The sequence below is a fragment of the Elgaria multicarinata genome, chromosome 4 (genome assembly GCF_023053635.1).
Source record: "Elgaria multicarinata webbii isolate HBS135686 ecotype San Diego chromosome 4, rElgMul1.1.pri, whole genome shotgun sequence".
Taxonomy (NCBI): domain Eukaryota; kingdom Metazoa; phylum Chordata; class Lepidosauria; order Squamata; family Anguidae; genus Elgaria; species Elgaria multicarinata.
In genome coordinates this window covers 82,333,612-82,352,107 of record NC_086174.1, presented here as the reverse complement: position 1 = coordinate 82,352,107, position 18,496 = coordinate 82,333,612, and the positions used below count along the sequence as shown (strand labels likewise).

General features: G+C 42.8%; 1 protein-coding gene and 1 long non-coding RNA gene across 2 annotated transcripts in view; both read left to right on the top strand.

Moving 5' to 3' along the window:
* Positions 1–18,496, top strand: part of LOC134397752 (uncharacterized) — a 74,076-nt gene that overhangs the window by 54,819 nt on the left and 761 nt on the right. The window contains exon 3 of the long non-coding RNA XR_010025381.1: positions 7,048–7,121. This is a non-coding gene — a long non-coding RNA (uncharacterized LOC134397752). The remainder of the gene's footprint in view (positions 1–7,047; positions 7,122–18,496) is intronic.
* On the top strand, positions 9,714–18,476 carry ARG1 (arginase 1). The gene is made up of 3 exons (XM_063124782.1): positions 9,714–9,883; positions 15,261–15,369; positions 18,258–18,476. The coding sequence occupies exons 1-3, from the start codon at positions 9,714–9,716 to the stop codon at positions 18,408–18,410; spliced, it is 432 nt and encodes a 143-aa protein (XP_062980852.1). The 3' UTR covers positions 18,411–18,476.

Here is an 18,496-nt window from a genome sequence, read left to right as displayed (position 1 = left end):
AATTATCCATCACTGTACAAGCACAAAAGGCAGAGAGTTTGCACCATGCCACTTTGCACACAATGGTTTGCAACTCGCTGGGTAATCAATTGCTGAGAAATTGGTATTGGGCAATCAACTGGGGAGAAATCAAGCCAGGTAGTAAGTACACACTTGCAGGAACTAACAGATTGGCTCTACAGTTCTGTAATAATAGTAGCCGCATGCAACACAGAATAAATGTACATGCTGTGTGCTCATGGTATAAAACCAATTTCTATAGCTCAATAGGAAAGAGCTTTGCAATCATTAGGTATACTACTGGGATAAACAGGACATCTAATCCTGCTCTGGGACACTAAGGTTTGTAACCATGCCCTGTATCATGTGGCAAAGTCCGTGGATGCAGAATCCTCTGCAATCACTTGGGTAATAACTAAGGTGGTAGAAGAAAAAGGGAGATGTGTACTCTGGTGCTAAGTAAGGTTTAAAATATTTAATAATGATTTCTTCAATAAAAAATAATATGTAAATTCAAATAAGACAGATTGATGGGTACACTAGCTCGACGTTTTGGGCCCTTAGGTCCTTCATCAGGAGCTGCAAACAAATCATACAATCTATCAGAAAACATCTCTTTAAAAATAGACATACTTTTTACATATTATCTTCAATATACAATACAAACAAAAAACAACACTCATACAAGCAAACGCCTTTCAGCGATCAGTTTTTAATCGACCTATCTTTCTCAAAGGATTCCACTGCCAAGGAATCCTTTGAGATACTATACTATAACGCCAATATTTTTAATGTGCTGTGTAAGCTTACGTATAACCATAACTCCCCAGCCCATAGGTTATCTACTCGCCAAACGAAAAAGCTTCCCTTAATAAATAGTTCTTAGCTGCCAGTTTCTCCTAGTTCTCTGCTCTCCCACAGACACAAACATAAAAAAGACTGACCTGTATCGTCGTCAAAATTCGTTTATCCAAAAAATGTAGAATCTCTTTTGCTGTATTATCCTCAAAAGGACTGTTTTTAAACTATAAAAGATACTAACTATGTAACTCAAGGATAAACGGCTACTACTTATCTCAGATAAGGGCGTGGGCTGACTGACCAGAATGTCAAATAGGGTAGTGATCCTGTTATCACTCATGTTAAGCCCCTGTGATCTCAATACTCCTTAATTACGTTCTAAATTAAACTTTCGACAGATATACATCCAGTTATACCATAAATTTTGTCCTAATGCATTTGGAACAATGAAAATTACAGACACAATCAATCTCTTGCTCTGTTGTTGTTACTTGTCCTAATGATGCAGCATGCAGTTGTCAATTCAGCTGGGTACATGCCAGTCAAGTGGTTCGTTCAATCCTCCTGGAATTAACAATTTCAAAGTTAAGATCCAGTGAATTTCCGTTCTACTGAGAAGGGGTTCTCCTCTTGGCACTTTTTCTATTGCCCAGAAAGTAATGGACCCTGGTTCATGATCTTTTTCTACAAAATGTGCAACCAGAGGGGCCCCAGGTTTAAGCTGTCTAAGATTGTATAAATGTTCAGAGATCCATGCTTTTAAAGGTCTAGAAGTTTCCCCTATGTAGAGCTTGTTGCAAGGACAGGAGATGGCATATATAACCCCTGTTGTTTGGCAATTTAAGAAATCACTGATGTGTACTACTTTCTTGTTCTTTGAATTAATAAAAGACAGGGTTTTCGTTGTCTTATTTGAATTTACATATTTTTTATTGAAGAAATCATTATTAAATATTTTAAACCTTACTTAGCACCAGAGTACACATCTCCCTTTTTCTTCTATTGTCATTGGTGCTTTTGTCCCCTTTTCCACTAATAACAAGGTGGCCCACAAGAATGCTGCTAAGCAAGAAGATGGTATGTCATGAGCCCAGGCATTTGATTGAAGACTACAAAGGTTAAATACTCCCATCACCTGACAGAGATCAGTAGACTTTCACATACAGTAGTTGCAAGTAGGGTTAACACACTAATGAGGCTGTAACGAGGAAGTACGTTGTATTGAACTCATGAGATTTACTTCTGATGAAACATGCATAGGGTCACGCTATGCAAATAATGCCAAAGTTTAAAACATTAGCGACCTTATTATAAAACAATTTGAAGTGCTTAGGTTAAACTTCACCTTAAACATAAGAAAAACAAATATTTGTAGGCTGAACGTTAAATCAGTGGGATTTGAGGTACTGATTCAAGTCATTCAGTTTTGAAATCCACAAACCAGGAGGGCAATTTTACATTGCTGTAGATGTAATCATATTTAAGGCCTTTAAATGCCCTCCCTTATCCTTGGCTCTTCCAAATCTGGTCCAAATTGAAATGTGTTTAACTATTTTGAGCAGAGGTAGGCAAACTGGACTCCTCCCTGACCATTGGCCATGCTGGCGGTGAACTTGTACTGGGGAGCACCTGGTTGCCTATTCTTGCTTTTGAATGTTTCGGAGTGTCTTTTTTTTTTTAAAGGAGTTTCATCGTTGTGAGTCATTTAAGGTCTTGTAGGCCAAAACCAGCACCTTGAACCAGGTTGCAAAATTTCTTGCAGTCCATCAGACAGCCCCTCCCAGCAATCCATATTGCGGTTTCCAGCGGTAGCAATAGGATCCCTTCTTTATCTCCAGTCTCTTAAGGATTCACTTGATAGCAAAAGCAAGGGGATCCCCAGTAGTGTGTGTGTGCGTGTGCAACCCCCTGGCATTGGCACTGCCCAATGTGGTGCTCAGGGCCAAAAAGGCTACGCACTCCTGATCTTGAATTATTCTCCAAAGAGAGAGGGAATTCTGGAACACTGATGTAACATGTTTTCACCATCACATATGCATCTGGTTCAAAAGCCTCCTGATCATTATTAGTCTGTGACAATCATATAGAATAAATTATAGCAGCCATAGTATATATGTTTATGGTGCTTCTTATATATCACCCAACTTTTAAGTGATTCAAAGTGCATGAGATTCATATACTAATCCATGCGATCTCCATTTTACCAAGAATGGGAAAGGTTACATAAATGCAACCTTGGAAGTGATTGGAATAGTGAATCCCATTTTCAATTAGGAAAGAGGAAATAAAATGCTTAGACAGGAATTTGCTGGTAGCATGTTCTAAAGAGAAGAGACAGGGACAATCCGTTTTTATAACTTTTCACTTGATGAACATTTTAAAAGAAACTTCAGGTTACAGTTTAAGAATTAATTATGTAAATGAGAAGCCTCATGCCAGTATCTGACCCAGGATGAAAAGCTTTGCAATTTGAAGTACACTTAGGGAATGCCAGAACAAAGTGTGTGGCTTATTCACTTTGAGATAATTAAAAGTGTGGAATGTATAGGGTGCAGTCCGGAGAAAATGAGCAAAGCTTATGTAAATTGAAATCAGTGTGAGTTCTGAACAATGAAGAATGGAAGTCCTGCTGATTTCAATGGGATGTCGGCATGGTAATCAACTAGGCTGTCATAATTATTAAAAATACACAAAATTTAAAATAAGCACATACTAGCGGTAAGATATGGGGGAAAGAGGAAACAGTCAGAAAGTAGCTACTGGAATAAAGCAACCGGTTGAGCAAGCACTCTGCTTGGTGGGTGGAGAGAGAAGAAGATCTCCACCCCACCAAGGGTATACATGGAAGGCATGAGCTACATTTTATCAGCAGGGGGATAGCATGAAAGGAAATCAGGGGATTGGAGATAAATCCTAGCAAGAATACTGTGAGAAAATGACAATGGCTCTACACCAGCGATATATGGCACACTCGTGACTGGCCACTCATGGAAGTTTGCAGGTCCTTTAGATGATGTTGTCAACCTCCTGCACATCTCCTACACCTTCACCTGGTTATCCATTCTTTAAAATCAAATCATAGGGCACATTTGGCTCCACAGACTAAACCATAAAAATCACAGATCTGCTATTTGTAGGCACTGACACAGTGCAAAGACATGGATCCTCATGATTTTATATCATTTTTAAAGGGAACTCCCCCAATTCCATGAGCAAATCACAGATCATATCTGCCTCCAGGACCTGAACCATGAAAATCACAGATCCGGTAATCATGGGTGATGCTATAGCCCAAGGTGTGGATACTCATGATTTTTACAGGAAAAAACCCCTCCAATCCATTATCCAATCACAAAGCACATCTGCCTCCATGGACTGAACCATGAAAATCATGGATCCGCTACTTGTGGCTCTGTCACAGCTGAAAAACATGGATCCGAGGCACAGATCTTTGTGGATCCTTATAATTTTTGCAGGGTAAATCCTCCAACCTTCCATACAGTCTCAGAGCACATCTGCCTACATGGACTGAACCATGAAAAACACTGATGCAGTGCTTTTTGGTGCTGACACAGGGCAAACATGGATCTGACGGACAGGCCCTCATGGAGACTCATTTTTGCAGGGGAAATCCCCCATACATAATCATGTATGTTATGCTGAAGTCATGATCCTGCTCCCTCCCAATGCCAGAAAAGGGCTTCAGGCTACCTCATGCATTTCAGTCCACCAGAAGCTATTGCAGGTGGGAAAATGGTATGCGTGTTTTTATATTTACTTAATTAAATAGGTAATTAAATAGGTAATTAATTTATATTTAATTAATTAAATAGGTAATTTATAGCTTGCTCCTCAGTGGTTTATGTACAATCAGTAAAAACAAGAGACCCCCTGTCCACTGGCTTATAATCTAAAAAGGCATAACACAGAAGGAAAAGGAGATGGGGAGGTAAGAGGAAAACCCTCATAGCTTTCAGCAGGGCTAGTGGAATGGCCTTTTCTATTAAAAAATAAAGCGGCTTGCAAGAACAATAAATACAACGAAATAAAGCAAATGGTGTACTGTTGGGCAATAACCGGAGCCAAAGGTTTAACAAGACTTAAATACACAGAAATCCAATCTGATCAGTTAGATCAGGAAAGAATACTAACGGCCCCAGACACTTTAGAATTAGAACTAGAAAATATCCCAGTGCAGTCATGAAATGACTTCGAGGTGCATTTATGCTACAATTATTATTTGTTTTAAATTTGTAATCGCAAGCATGAGATCCTTGCCTGAAAAAGAGCGGCACCAGAACTTCAGCTACTCATTTCAACATGTTGCCCACCACAATGACTCCCCATCTTGCTCCCCCACTTCCCATGAGCAAGTTTCCTTCCTTGATTGCTGTAAATTGTTATCAGTTAGGAAATTAATCCATGAGTACTTAATGATGGCTGCAGTCCAGACAAGCTCTTTTATATGCACACAGAGTTAGGCTTTCTGTTTAGAATCTTGGCCTGCAGCAGCGTGTTGTGGTTTTGGTGCAAGGCAAAGCGGATTGGCATCTGCTGTGCCAAAACAAATGCAGAAAGCTCAGCTGGGCTCCTGATCCAGCCAGGCAGACAAGCTGCTCAGCATCATGCCTGTTGCGTTGACTTGCTTTCTATAAGTGTGAGAACTACAATGAAATGTTGCAGCGGGGAATGCAGACCCCCCCCCTTATGAATCACCAAAATGGAGGAAATGCATCATCAAAAAAAGAGGACAGTGATTTGCAAAGCATTTGCAAGTGCTAATTCATATGTATAGATGCAAATTTATGGGGGAAATTATAATTTAAATAGAAATACAGCCCATCTCACTATAGTAGAGAAGACTGTCCAGGTGACCTGTTGTTAGGCTTTATTTATTTATTTATTGCATTTCTATACTGCCCAATAGCCGAAGCTTTCTGGGTGGTTCACAAAAATTAAAACCATTCAAAGTATAAAACAACAGTATAAAACCATGATATAAAATACAATATAAAAGCGCAACCAGGATAAAATCAGCAGCAGTGCAGAAATACAAATTTAAAATACAAATTTAAAACAGCAAAGTTGAAATTAATTTATAGACTGTTAAAATACTGAGAGAATAAAAAGGTCTTCACCTGGCATCTAAAAGAATATAGTGTAGGTGCCAGGCGAACCTCCTTAGGGAGCTCATTCCACAGCCGTGGTGCCACAGCAGAGAAGGTGCTCCTCCTAGTAGCCACCTGCCGGCTGACCGAAGCTGAAATGTGATGGCTGCAATAAATCCCTTGCAGTTAAGCTGGGTAATAACTCCATCAAGGCTGAGGAAGGAAGAAGGGTGAGGTGAGGCTGGATGCAGGGCTGGGAAGTTTACAGCTTCAACAAAGTTAATTCAGTGAGGCAGAGAAGAGTCCTTTTCCAACCCAGAGTCCAAAATCCAAGGAATCCAAGGCATAAGAGTGCAAGGCTCAGGGTCTAGGGCCAGGCTGATGAGATCCAACATATAGATACGATGTTGTATCTTCAGTGATTGTCCTGTGCATTCTGGCTGCTTTTAAGTTCAGCATCTCGGAGCAGCTGCTGGCAATTAGTCCGCTGTCTTCTGGGAGGCTTTCCATCTTAAATAGGCAGACACTTTCCGGTTTAAACAGACAGACAGACTCTTTGTTCTTTTACATGAAGCCTCCTTTGCTCTGCAAGGATCAGCGGAACTTCGTCCTCTGAATCCAGCAGAAGGGCTGCAGCAGGGCATTGATCCTTATAAGGTAGTGAGGACACTCAAGCTGCTTCTGTGCCAGGCTCTTCACCTGGGTCTGCAACCTGCCATTCTCCTTCATCCTCAGAAGAATCTGAGGGAGGCATGACTACCTGTTCAGTCTGTTGTCCAGTTGCTAATTGTTGATGGGCAATGGGTATTACATTATTACCTTTAAACTGGACTTGGACTGGATAGACCTTCAAATAGAGGACACCTTCACATAGAAGTCACTCCTCTGTCAGCCCTTTGACTGTCCCATGTCAAAGAAGATGCAGGGCTACCCTGGTACAAAACACCTGTGTGCTCCTTCCTGATACACCATTCCATTGCCCTTCCCACCAAGTCTGGTTTTCTGTTCCAACCCCCTTTTGCATGGGCTGGTTTGGCTACATGAGCCCTCAGCTCCAAACATCGGAAAGAGAGGGAACTATGCATTTTCTAGAGGCATCATGCAATGACTTGATTTTAATCTTTTTTCTTATTGCAAGTCACAAGATGGGGTGGAAGAAGGTTCCAGCAGTGATGAGACGAGCTGGCTTGCTTGATGAATTGAGAGCACTCGGTAATGGAAAACGCAGTGGATAATGTTTATGTCAAGTTTACATCTGTAAATGCACCAGAAAGTCTATCCAGGTTTCAGAAAGATGATAAAACAACTCCCATGTTAAAAGTTGAAGTTGTTAGTTTACAGAACAAGGAAGCCTAATTAATTGGACCAGATAGATCTTTGATTTTTGAATCCCTAAAAAAATATGGAAGTAGAATTAATTTAGTAGTTTCCAAATGTCCTGCAATCATGGAACCCTTTCCATATGAACTTGTCTTCTCAAGAACTTTCTAGCACATCTGCATGTTGCCAAGGAATGCTCTAGATCACAACCTTAGTCCATGTGATTCTGGCCAGCCCTGGTAGACCTCACCGTTGCTCCACACAAACTGAGAATGTATCTCAGGAAATAGTTAACACATAAAAGCTAATGATGGGTGACTATAATCCAAGTGAATTTGTAATTTACTTGGAAAGTACTGAATTCACCTGTGTCAGAGCAGTACGACAATGGAACCAGCTACCTAGGGAGGGTGTGGGCTCTCCCACACTAGAGGCCTTCAAGAGGCAGCTGGACAACCATCTGTCAGGGATGCTTTAGGGTGGATTCCTGCACTGAGTGGGGGGTTGGACTCGATGGCCTTATAGGCCCCTTCCAACTCTACTATTCTATGATTCTATGATCACAGACGAGAGCTCTCCTTTAATTCGAGATCTCATTCTGTCTATATGAGTGTATATGTGCAGTATCAAACTGCATCTTGGGAGCTGTAGTTTGGAATAACATAATGCATCATGATGTCATGCATTGCCACATTATTTATTTATTTATTGTATTTATATACTGCCTCCCCCCCCCCCACATTCAAGAATTTCAGAGCGGAGAAATAAAAACTGAATAAAAACACATTAAAATACATTTTTAAAAGAAACAAAGTGCAAATAAAACTGCAGCTGGTCATTAAGGGAAGGCTTCCTGGAACAAGAATGCTTTCAGGAAGCACCGGAAGGAATATAAAGTTGGCGCCTTCCTGATTTGTTGTTTTCATGCGGCCTGCCTGATAATCAAGTCCGACTCATTTGTTGATTGGAAAGGAAATGGGGAAGGTGATTTGCCAGCTCGCCTCAACTGCTGCTGCATCCTCCATGAGTTTATTATCATTGCCCCTTTGCTGCAGCCCCTCCCAGGAACATATTTTGTTCTGGAAAGTTTAGTTAATGTCCAAGTAAGCGACAAACTACATCTACCAAAGCCCTGCACTCCTCCACACCAGGCAGCCGCACCGCAGAGGCCTCCTCCTCCTCGGATTCCCTCTCTACTCTCCCTCTCATAGGCAGACTTCGGGGCCACCCACCTGCACCCACTAAAGTCCTTATTGTTATTAAATAATGTTGTTAATAATTTATTAATAGTTTACTGTAATTTATTATTAAATAATGTGCTACTTTTTAATAATGTATTAGTTTTATATGTTTTGATCAATTAAATGTATTTTATGGTGTTTTGCATTTGTTTTGTACCCTGCCTTAATCCAGAGGGAAAAGTGGGTAAGAAATAAATAAAGAAAAATAATAAATAGTACTTACCAAACAAGAAAAGAAATGCTAAAGGGTTAAACCAACCAACTCGGTGCATGTGTGGAAACGGCATCGTTTAGATGCAGGCTGCAAATGCTCCAAAGCGCACAATTCCAAAATTAATAATGAATTCGTAAGACACTTATCCAGGCTTGCTACAAAGGTGAGCATTAGAAACGCACGAGTGTCAACCAACAAGCTGAGCAATTATGCCATTTGGTGGCATCTCTAAAAATAGCAGAAGGTGAGAGATGGGGAGCAAGTTGGCTTTTAGGGAAACTGGTTCACCATTCCCAATCTTGTCATTGAGGAATCTTTGATATACTTCAGGCTGCCCTACCTATTAACCTTTGTGTTGTGTGTGTGCGTTCCTTCTTTTAGGAGAGGCGTCTGGCTCCTGTGTGATAAGAATCGATTGCGCCAATAAAGATTGAGGCAGCTCAGGAAATAACACCCCTCCCCATCTGCTCAGTGCAAACAAGGGAGAAGAAAGTCATATGGACGTGGGCAGCAGTGACATTCACTGTGGCATAAATGAAAATGTGTTTAAAATACTTGCATAGTGTCTGCAGAAGTAGTGGCACTGTGTGGTTTATTTGAGACACAGTTGCCAATTTGCAGCCACATTGGGCTTCTACTCCTGAAGCTGCACTTTTTTGCAGTGTGGCTTTACTGTGATATTTTTTTTATTTGGTGCATCATGTTCAGTCAAGTGGGCATTGCTGGGGGCGGATGCAAGGATGTGCTAAATGCTGTTTGGATCGTTTTTGCAGAATCTCTTTGCAGGAAGCTCTGCTCCTCTTTTTCTCTGTTCCCCATAACTCCCAGTGACCTGCCAGTAGAATCTCCACTGTATATAGGGGCAGAATTTAGTTGAATTCCTGGACAGGGTAAGCGCGGGAAGGCAGGACAGGGGACAGGGACAGGGACAGGCTTGATGAGCCAAATGGCCGCCAACACTAGCTATTTGACTGGAAAAACCCTGCTCCTTCCTGCCATCTCAATTTCTTGTTCCCGCCCCATACAGCCATGCTACTACAGGGTTTTGAAAGAACCAGCTGCAAAGCGGTGTTGTTGTATAGTCACCTCCCTGATCTCTGTTTACTTTGGGTTGATGCCCACATAGACATCAACACCCCCATGATATTTCTAAGTAACCACGTGCATTGTCAGCCCTTGGCCTTCCTCATAAAGGAACTGTAAATGTGGAGACACTTCTATTGCCTGATCCTTATCAGGCAATAGAAGTGTCTCCACCTTTACAGTAGTTGCACCACCATTCATCAGGCCTGTTGCTTTATTGATCCTGACAACCCCTTGTTTAGTTTTGCTTTACTGGTATTGTTCTTCTAAATCAACTGGCTGGTGGAAGCGGACTTCTCCACCCACTCCTCCCCACGGCAGCCCCTCCAGCCCCCTGAAAATGCTTCCGGGGGGGGGGGGGAGGCAGGGCTCCCTGCAGAATGGGGGTGGGTTGTGGTGCAGTAGTGGTAGGGAACATTGGGACACACTTTCTGTGAGAGGAACCCTTCCATCAGTGGAAAGCAAATCCAACTCAGTATTGGTTGACCTTGAGGGCTTAGGTATTTGATTGCCAATTGAGAAGGGGTAGGCTCATTTTCTTGTCAATGAGCTGGTCTATATATTTCTGCCCCAAGTGGGAATATGGATTTTTGAGAAGCAAATTAAAGGTCTTGATAAATATTTTCATTCAGACCATCAGACATATTTTTGCAGGGAAATTAATTATACTGCATACTGCTCTGCTAGCCCAGTTTTGTGCTGCAATGCTTGTAGCTACTGTGGAACAAGGTCAGAAGAGAGAGGGAGAGAGCAGAAGGAAGGAAAAGAAAGAAAGAAAGAAAAGATAGCTACAAGGCTGTGCAAGTGTTCCTATATCAGGTGCTGTTCATACATTACTTAGAGCATCATCACACGGGGGGAAATCGCGTTTCCTTAACGTCACTTCTCCGCCCATGCAGTGGGCCGCTTTGATTGCGCTGCTTCTCCTACTGATAGCAGCAACTTCCGTCTTTAAAAAGAAGTTGAATTTACTGGGGTTTTTTTTTGTGGCACGAAGAAGGCTAGAAGGGGTGGGAGGCATGTGGGACGCAGATGATGTCATGAGAGGGACCCTTGAAAATCTGTGAGTGCCCAGTAAGGAGCATGCAATGGAACACTCGTCTGGTAGAGCTCTATGTCGATGTGGTTTCCACTGAACAGAAAGCTTCCAAGTTTCGCATTGCTGCTATAACAGTTGCAAGTGGCAACCACATGTATTGCCTTCAAGTTACAGTTAACATGGCCAGATCTATGCCAAGCGGGATATAATACTATGACAACGGTATATGGACTGTGACATGGTCCCCGACGGTTGTGAGTGCACTTCAATACTGTTATTAAGCAGTAGTGTAGATCCTGCCCAAACAACTGACATGGCTGCATACGTTATGACTGTGGAGCCCTGATCAATCAGATGCAGCTTTTTCATATCACTGTGGTATGATGTGAATCAGGGCAAAGTCAGGAGCTTAGTAGACATTTCAACAGAGTGATTAAGTTTGGATCACATTATTCTCTGGCTCACAAATATTTTATGGACTCTGAAAACTGGTGGTAGTGGAAGTCCTGAGGCAAAAAACTAGTTTTACCAATTTCTGGATTCTGAATGGCTCCCCACCCCCCGGCGGAGTTTTAAAAGGTTATGTGAAACAAACCTGTGAAAGTGTGTTAAGAAGAAAATGAAATAAAATCAATTTTAGAGGGAAATGATTCAGAGAAAGATGAAAAGTGGAGAGAAAATGAATGAGGCTGAAGGAACAGAGAAGTGAGAGTAATCGAGGTCTTTTAATACAGTTTCCTCTGTAAACTGGGAATAAAACTTCATACATTATTGGTTTCTTTCTAAATAAAAGCCCAACTAGAATCCAGGTTTACAGGTGAGGTTTGATTATGCTATATGAAAAATTTAATATATTTTTTTTAATACAAAAATTGTCTTTAGATGCCTGATGCTCCTGGATTCTCTTGAAGCTAGTGATTCCAGTGTTCTGCGGCTCAAACACCATTTGCCATTCAGGATTATTGATTCCCCCACCCTTTCAATGGCCAGGAGTTAGGCCAGCAAATTTATTTACATGGAAGGGTTGGACACTGTGATATATGCTATCGACCATTTTGAGGTATTAGCACTGCAGCAATCAGGAGCTGTGAGTGAGCCTGTAGGCTAGAGTGATCCAGACGATTAGGGCTGCTCTATACTGCAGTCTGCTAGCTCTATGATTTTGGCTCATTAACCACAGGTGCATCACACATACCACACTTAAGCCAAATTAGTGCTGCTAACCCTGCTGCATAACAGGGTTAGTGAAGCTGACCATAATGTGGTTAGCAGAGGCCACCTGGTTAAAGAAAACGCATTGCACATGGCACCGTAAGCCCTGCCGCTTAACCAAAAACTAGGCTGCCCATACCCTCCGGAAAATTCCAGATACCTCTGGGAAGAGCTGGGGGTCTGGAGCAACCGGACTTAGGGCCCAAAATACCGGGGTTGTGGTTACTGGGCCCACAGCAACGCCAACCCCAACTTACCGGGCCTAAATTTCTCCGATGAGTGGCGGCGGCGGCCATCTTGAATCTCGCCCGAACTCACGCGAGATCTCGGCAGCTGGCTGGGAACTCTGTGAGACCCAGCCAACAGCCGAGATCTCTTGTGAGTTCGGGCGAGATTCAAGATGGCCGCCGTGAGGGGTGGGCAGTGAGAGCAAGGTGAGTGGTTGGGGGCTGCATGCAGGAATTTCCAGCAACGCAGCCTCCAGCACACCACCCTCCAGCGCAGAAGAAGAAGCAGCAGCAGCAGCAGCAAGAAGCAGCAGCAGCAGCAGCAAAGGCAGCAGCAAGAAGCAGAAGAAGAAGAAGCAAAAAAAAGAAAGCAGCAGAAGGAGGAGAAGATAGAGTAGGAGGTAAGACTGAGTTTTGTGCGTGAGAGAGAATGTGTGGGTGCATGGGGTTTTTGAGTGAATGCATGTGTGCATGCGTGTTTTTGGAGTGAGTGATGCTGAGTGTGTGTGTGTGTACGCACGCACGCACACGTGTGCTGGCAGTATGAGTGTATTGATATCTGAATGGGATGCCTGGTTGTTTGACTGAATGAATGCATGTGCATGTTTGTAGTGGGGGTGGCTGTAGTTTTCTGTGAGTTGGGGGGATGATTTGGAGGTGATGTTCCTGTTAAATAATGCATTTTAGACCCATAGACCTTCCTTTCCAATTTGTTTACTATAATTGGCATGACGTATATTTTGTAACAGTGGCTGACAATTGTTCATCCTTCTTAAAGAAACTTTAAAAAAATTAACAGGGTTGTTATTTTCATCATTATCATCATCATCATCATCATCATCATCTATCTCTCTTTTCTTGCTTGTGGTGGTTTTTCTAGATGAACATGATGGGCTTTGCCAAGTCATGTTGTCTTTTACTGATTCAGAAATGTCCTGACTATTGAACATGTTTTAAGTATGACTGCTTTCTGGATGTTGGCGTGCATGTATTTTGGTAGGCCTAATTTTTGAAGGTTTTCTGTAAAAACAACCACGATGTCATGCTGGTGACTATGTGACTAACAGATAATTGTAAGTTTTTCCTGTTGCCATAGTTCTTTAACTTCCATATCCAGTGGTGTATATTTTTCTTTTCTGCAACATTTTTGTCATTAGGTATTGCAATTTCAATGTAGGTGTGTTTTTCTCAGTTGTTTTTGACTGTTATGTCTGGTTGAAGTTGAAACAAGCTAAGACAAGCTTTAATCCATTTTGTTCCATGGCTAACGTTTGTAGGCTAATAGTAGTTTATACTCTTTCTGAATGCTTGGTTGTTTGGTTGTTGTATACTTGTCAACTGCTTCATTTGTTCAGTGGTAGCAGTATGCAGTAAGGTGATGGGGAAACAGTGTTAAATGTTAGGAAAGGTTAGACTATGGTCATCCAGTGAAGGATTTGCAGTCAGAAAAGATATTTGAGGGAAGGGAAGACTGTATCACACATAGGGCTCATCTACACCAAGCAGGATATTCCACTTTGAAAGCGGTATAGAAAAGCCAGGAGCCACGCTACTGCTTTATAGCAGTATTGAAGTGTACTGACAACTGTTGGGGCCCATGACACATACCATATACCACTTTCATAACACTTTCATAGTGTTATATCCTGCTTGGTGTAGATGTGTCATGGGCCCCAACAGTTGTCAGTGCACTTCAGTACCACTATAAAGCAGTAGTGTAGCTCCTGCAGTGCAGTTGAATACCTCTATAAAGTAATAGTGTGGCTCCTGCCTTTTATATACCGCTTTCATAGTGGAATACCCTGCTTGGTGTAGCTGAGCACACAGTGAAGTGAAGTGAGTGAAGTTAATTTCAGATACGTTGAATGTCTCACTTATACTTTATTCCAGTGGTTTTAACATTAAGATGTTATGTAGAACAGGTTTGTCTTAATTGTGTGCTGTGAAATCAGACCTGTGACCAAGGCCATGTTTGGGTGGGCATGCCCCCTTGGGGGCTGGGCATGCTGGTGAGCATGCCCCCTTGGGGCTGGACATGTTGGTGGGCACACCCCCATGGGGCGGCCATGTTGTCCTCCTTTTTGGTTTCCAAAATATGGTCACCCTACCAAAAACCCTTAACCAACAGGGTTAACTGTGTCATGTGAATGGGCCCAGTGACAAGCAGGCAAACTTGTCTGCTTGCACTGTTTGCAAGCCAGTGCTATAAAGGATAGGACACTTGCAAAATGTTCAGAAACTATAGAAAGCTGTGTGTTGGTCCATCTGAAAAATGCCCAAAGCCTCCGTATAGTCATGTATTTATTAGGACCAGTTCTAGTAAGTAGTGAGCAAGCATATGGGTTCTCCAGAAGTCCTCCCCAAACTGGATGTTAAGAAAGTCAACAAGTGGATCAAGGGCAGCAAGAGGGGAAAGGCTGGGCATGATGGGAAATGCCCCAAGGCTGCCCTTCGTATTGCAGCCTTGTAAATAAGGCCACAAAAATTACTAGCCTGTATTTTTTTTATAACTAGCCTGCTAATTATAAGAGGAAGTACCTTGCAGTTCTACGCATGGCCAGCCTAAAAGTGCAGCATAGTAACCTCTTAGCAGTCCAGTAAATTGCCTTTCACCATTTGGGCTGGCAGAGAAGTGATGAAGCTCAGGGGTGGGAGCCCTGTCCTCCATGGCCAGCACAGGAACCAAGCAGACTGGCGGGGAGGGATGGCGAAATTCATCCCCTAGCATGGAATTCCTTGTCCCTGTTGCCTACCGGGTGAATTGCTATTCTAACAGTCTTCAGATGGATGCAGGAAGCATTATGTAATAGATCATGCTAGGGGCAGATTTCAGGTTGTAGCAAGGACTGGGAAGAACAAACAACGCTGTCTTGTTTCCTAATTTTTGTTAAAAATATAAACCCCAGATGTTATTTGGAACTGTCTCCAGCACGAAGGAGAAAACACAGGTCCCTTGTGAAGGAGAGGCAATTTCATGACTAAGTCACTGATGTAGCATTTCTCTACTCTTTTTAGCTTCCTTGTGAAATCTCTTCGAACGAAATGCTATTCTGTGTCTGAAATAGATAAACTTGGGATTGGAAAAGTGATGGAAGAAACACTTGCATATTTATTGCCCAAGAAAGTGCATTAGTTTTTTTTTTTAAGGGCACAGTCTTTATTAGGGATGTGCTCCGCTCCGATTAGGAGCGTAGAAGCAGTAGCGGATTGGCCTGCTCCGCCTTACCCAGAGGCGGAGTAGGAGCGGACCGCGGACCCCCTAGAAGCAAGGCGAAGAGAAGCGCCCATTTTTCGGAGCTCCGAGTTCAGGCGGAGCGCTCCGGTCGCCATCTTGAAAACATTTCGCCATAGGATTGCATTGCGGCAAATAATCGCGCATAACTACGTTGTTTTTGAAGCTATCGTTCTGGAAATTCTTGTGCACAGAGAGTCGTGGATGGGGGTCATTTTGAGACCACTCTCACCTCTCTGCGTTGTCTGGGTCGCGGGCTATATTTTTGTGAAAATCAGGTCAACCGCGCGGCTCAAACTGCGTTTTCGGCTTTTCGCCCATAGGATTGCATTGAGGGAAAGAATCGGGGATAACTGGGGGGGGGTTTAAGCTATCGTTCTGGAAATTCTTGTGCACAGAGAGTCGTGGATGGGGGTCATTTTGAGACCACTCTCAACTTTCTGCATCGTATGGGTCGAGGGCTATATTTTTGTGAAAATCGGGTCAACCGCGCGGCTCAAACTGCGTTTTCGGCTTTTCGCCCATAGGATTGCATTGAGGGAAAGAATCGGGGATAACTGGGGGGGGTTTAAGCTATCGTTCTGAAAATTCTTGTGCACAGAGAGTCGTGGATGGGGGTCATTTTGAGACCACTCTCAACTTTCTGCATCGTACGGGTCGCGGGCTAGACGTTTTTAAAAAATCGGCAGGAAAAATACCTTTTTCAAAGGGCTGAGGGGCAGAGTCAGCTCCCGGTCATGATGATCCCAAAGTTGGAGGAGGGCATAGGCAAAACAGGTAACTTGGGATTCTGGGAAACTTCTCTTTCTTCATCTGAACGGGCTTTTCCCCGTGTTTTTTAAAACAGTAGCCCCACCAAATGCACAAACACAACCTGAAATCATATACTAAGCCAAGAATAAGAGATAGAAACACAGCACTGCTCCCCACCCTAACCTTGGTGAACAACTGAATCGATGTGGTGCAAGGGGATGAGCTCCCCTAGGGCATCTCATCGTGGACGTGCCCCCACTCTCTCCTGCACTGGAAGGCCATTAGAGCCTTCCAAAGAGAGTAAAACGGTGGAGCAATGCCTATCATGAGTTGAAGTGAATGGTCACTTTTCAGTGGTGGAGCAATGCCTGTTCTGAGTCGAAGTGAGCGTTTTACTTCTTCTCAGAGCTGTGGCTATCAGTGTCTTGAACTGGCAGCTACTTCCCCCTCCCCCGGGCACGTCCCCCTATTGCTGGTAAAAGACAGATATAGCCTTTTAAAAAAAGTTCTTCTTGTTGTTTATTGAGCAACACTGCTGCTTTTAATTCCACCCCTCCTTTGTTTATTGATTGATTTATTCCATTTTATATGCATTACTGGCTTATCCTTGGCTCACTTCCTTATGGCCCCAGAAATGCCAGCTGCATGCCTGCCTGCCTTCCCTCCCTCCTCCCCTGCCCACCTCGCAGGGATGTTGTGTGTGGGGTGCCCGATTTTCAAAAATTCGCCAAAAATCAGGGGATGATGGGATTGCTTTGAAACTTGGCATGTGTGTGTATATCCCCATGAGGTGTCATGGTGCCAAACATGAGGTTTCTAACTTGAACAGAAAAAAATTTGTATAATTTTTTAGCTTTCAATGCAAGCCTATGGGGGGGGGAAACGGAGCTCCGGATCCGGATCCGGAGCTCCGGGCGGAGCGGAGCGGAAGTGGGCGGAGCGGGGGCGGGGCGGAGCGGCCCGATCCGGAAAATGGCGGATCTGCAAGTGAAGCGGAGCGGGGGGTCTGTGCACACCCCTAGTCTTTATGTATGTTTAGACAGAAAAAAGTCCTACAACTCCCAGCATTCTCTAGTCAGTCCTGCTTGTGAGGGGATGCTGGGAGTTTAGCACTTTTTTTGTCTAAGCATGCATAGGATTGCACCCTTAATGAGGGGCGATGGGGAACAGAGATTTCTGACCAGGCATGGCAGTGGACAGGAATTAGTAGTTATGGAGTACCAGGGAAACATTATCCCCATTCATCACTGAACTTGAGCATTGGTATTATGCAGACAGAGCCATGTTTTTTTTGTTTTTAAGTTCAGTGTGCTGAGTTGGGAAATAGAGTACAAATCCTGGACCTTAGTTATTCCAGTTTAACATACAGGGAGCTTAAAGGTGTGAATTTGTCCATAGTAATAGAAAATCTAGAAGAATGAAGTGATTTCCTTTGTGTGAGTCCTTTTTTTTTTTTTTTTTAGGTATGAAGACCCAAATGTGATTTTATAATTCATACAATATGTCCTTGTACTAGGGGTCATTTCATCACAATACCTTGTTATGTAAACAATGAATACTTGCACATACTTTTCCTGTGGGTTTTTGTTATACATGTGTATCTATTTCCCTGCTGCTTTATTAAATAGGGTATGGTTTTGTTTTGCAACTATCTTTTTCATAGCAGTTTGCAGCTTTTCCCAGGGTGTGATGACCTTCTTTCCTTTATCCTGACTTCTTAGCTCCCTTTGGAGATTAAGCTCCGCTGCCTTCTTCCTGGCAACAGCATCACTGCCTGGCCTAAGGATAACACTGCAGGAGACACTCTTTTGGCTCTGTTCTTTTTTTCCTTGCTTTCTTTGATTATGGAAGAAAGGGAAAGAGACATAGAAGTCTAAGGGAATTGAAAATAGAAAAATGGGGACAGAAGTGTGTGTGGGGGAGAGTAAGACAAAAGGAAAGTAAACCTGTTAATAAAGTTTTGCTGTTTCAACAGGTTTAAAAGAGCAGAACTTAAATTTTAAAAGGTATTCTTTTCTCTTAGTAAGAAAAGACTGATTTATTTACATTTTGAAATTGATGATTTGGCTCCTTCTCTGGCATCAGTTCCACACACCCCAGTCCCTGGAGGAATGACTTTTAGAGAGGGCATCTATGTCACAGAAGAACTTTATAAAACTGGTAGAATAACCCACTTTTAAAAATGTGATATGCACAACATTAAAATAAAAAGCACTAGAAGCCTTAACGGGGAGGGATTTCTAGATTGAAGAAGAGCTTTATTAAC